This window comes from Galeopterus variegatus, unplaced genomic scaffold, assembly GCF_000696425.1.
Source record: "Galeopterus variegatus unplaced genomic scaffold, G_variegatus-3.0.2 Scaffold4209, whole genome shotgun sequence".
NCBI classification, from domain to species: domain Eukaryota; kingdom Metazoa; phylum Chordata; class Mammalia; order Dermoptera; family Cynocephalidae; genus Galeopterus; species Galeopterus variegatus.
The window spans coordinates 3,057-5,002 of record NW_007730320.1 but is presented as its reverse complement, the minus strand read 5'-3'; the positions used below and the strand labels follow the sequence as shown (position 1 = coordinate 5,002).

At 38.0% G+C, this 1,946-nt stretch overlaps 1 protein-coding gene across 1 annotated transcript in view; it reads right to left on the bottom strand.

The window, feature by feature from the left end:
• The window catches only part of USP6NL (USP6 N-terminal like), a gene marked incomplete at its 5' end in the record, with an annotated part of 52,769 nt that extends 52,285 nt beyond the window's left edge, over window positions 1–484 (bottom strand). The window contains one exon of the mRNA XM_008586997.1: window positions 404–484. Coding sequence (XP_008585219.1) covers window positions 404–484 — 81 coding nt within the window. The remainder of the gene's footprint in view (window positions 1–403) is intronic.
• Window positions 485–1,946: the final 1,462 nt, after the last annotated feature.

The window sequence follows — 1,946 nt, the reverse complement described above, 5'->3', positions numbered from 1 at the left end:
TCCTCTTAATTGTTGAAGACAATTTGAATTGGGTATTCTGTTACAACATAAAGACTCCTAGTTTGAGGTATATCACTAAATTAAGTTAAACCAAACTCTCAAAAACAAATATGGGGCCGGCCCGGTGGCGCACTGGAGAGTGCGCCGCTTAGGAGCGCGGCGGCACTCCCGCCGAGGGTTTGGATCCCATGTGGAGACCGGTTCCTGCTCACTGGCTGAGCGTGGTGCGGGTGCAACACTGAGGGTTGCAATCCCGTTACTGGTCAGTAAAAAAGACAAAAAGACAAAAAAAAAATAAACAAATATGAATGTACCACTCTTATAATTAAGGAAAAATCTCTGCTGGGAAAATCCTTATTGATTTTATGTAGTTTCACATAGAAATAACATTATTTCAAGTTACCTTTTCGGTGTTCTTGTATTTTTCCCATCCTTTTAGCATTTTCAGCCATTTAGTAGTTCTTTCTATTTCCAGGTGCTTTTGCTAAAATAAAATTGAAATTCATTGTTACTGTTTGAGGCTTCTTTACTTACAAATTATAAAAAAAAAAGAAAGAAAGAAAACACTGCTAAAAAAGAGCTACCAAAAAAGTCATGCTACATTAGATAGCAAATATCCTATCTAACTTTTTTTTAGTTGGATAATACTAGACTTGTATCAATAATATTCCATAGCTGAAGTTAANAACTTTTTTTTAGTTGGATAATACTAGACTTGTATCAATAATATTCCATAGCTGAAGTTAAGACTCATAGGAAATGCTCCATTTAGGTAAAGACAGAGAAAGGTACTGTTTAAATTCTCTGACACTTTAAAACTAACTACTGAATATCCTATAAACAAAAAGGAAATTTTTAAATATTTTGAAATATCTTTTATGAAGCAACAAAAACTTAACTTCAAAAGTCATTTAATCCTCTTTCACATTTTACTGAATTCTAGCATATTAATGTTTTCAGTGGCAGGGTTGGTTTTTTAAAGGAGAATTGGGTTTTATTTATTTACTTATGAAATAGTTAATATATAACTAGCACTGTGGTAGAGAAAAAGTACACAAAAACAAGTAAGTAATGCTTGCTGCCCTAAGGAGTATCAGTATGCCTAGGGCAACTGACATGGAAGTACACAGCACTGAGGCAGGTGCTCTGACAGACACAGGAATGGGAGCAGCTGGGAGCAGTCAAATCTACCTAGGGATGTCAGAGAAAATGAGCCCTACATGAAGAACTGAAAGATTATTANTCAAATCTACCTAGGGATGTCAGAGAAAATGAGCCCTACATGAAGAACTGAAAGATTATTATGGTTGTAACCAACTGCAATGTGAGAAAGAATATTCTGGGCAGCATGGGAATACATGTATTTCTGAGATCATGCAGCACCGTCGGGGGCTGAAAGTCATTCCAAAGGACTTACAAAAGAAAGCATCAAAGACAACGCTGCTGAAGCAGGCAGGGGTCTTGTATGTCACACTAAATTGAGATTGGGACAAAGGTGAGACTGGGGGAGTTGAGACAGAAAGTACCGTGCTCCGCACTTCTTTTGTTTCCAGGAGGAGGGATATTTTCCTTTATGTACTCAGACCTGCAAGTGCAGTAAGTATGTGACTAACAAGCAAGGAAAATAGAAGACTACACAGGAAAGAACACAGCTCTGAGTATTCACTTCATACTTAAGGATGTATAATCATCCCCATTTTACCTATCTAGTAAGTGACAGAAGAAGGGTTCCAAGCCAGACAGGTTGGCTCCAGGACCTGTACTCTTAGCATACTCTTAGCTACCTGTCCTGTGTCTCGCTTCCTTCCTGTCCTAGTTCAGGCAATCAGTTTCTGGATGAAAACAACAGCTCCTAACTGACTGTCTTCAATACGGCTTCAAACAGGCAGGCATTTTGTTGGCAGATGGCACATGCCCACCAACAATACTTTTAGATTAAAAAAAAA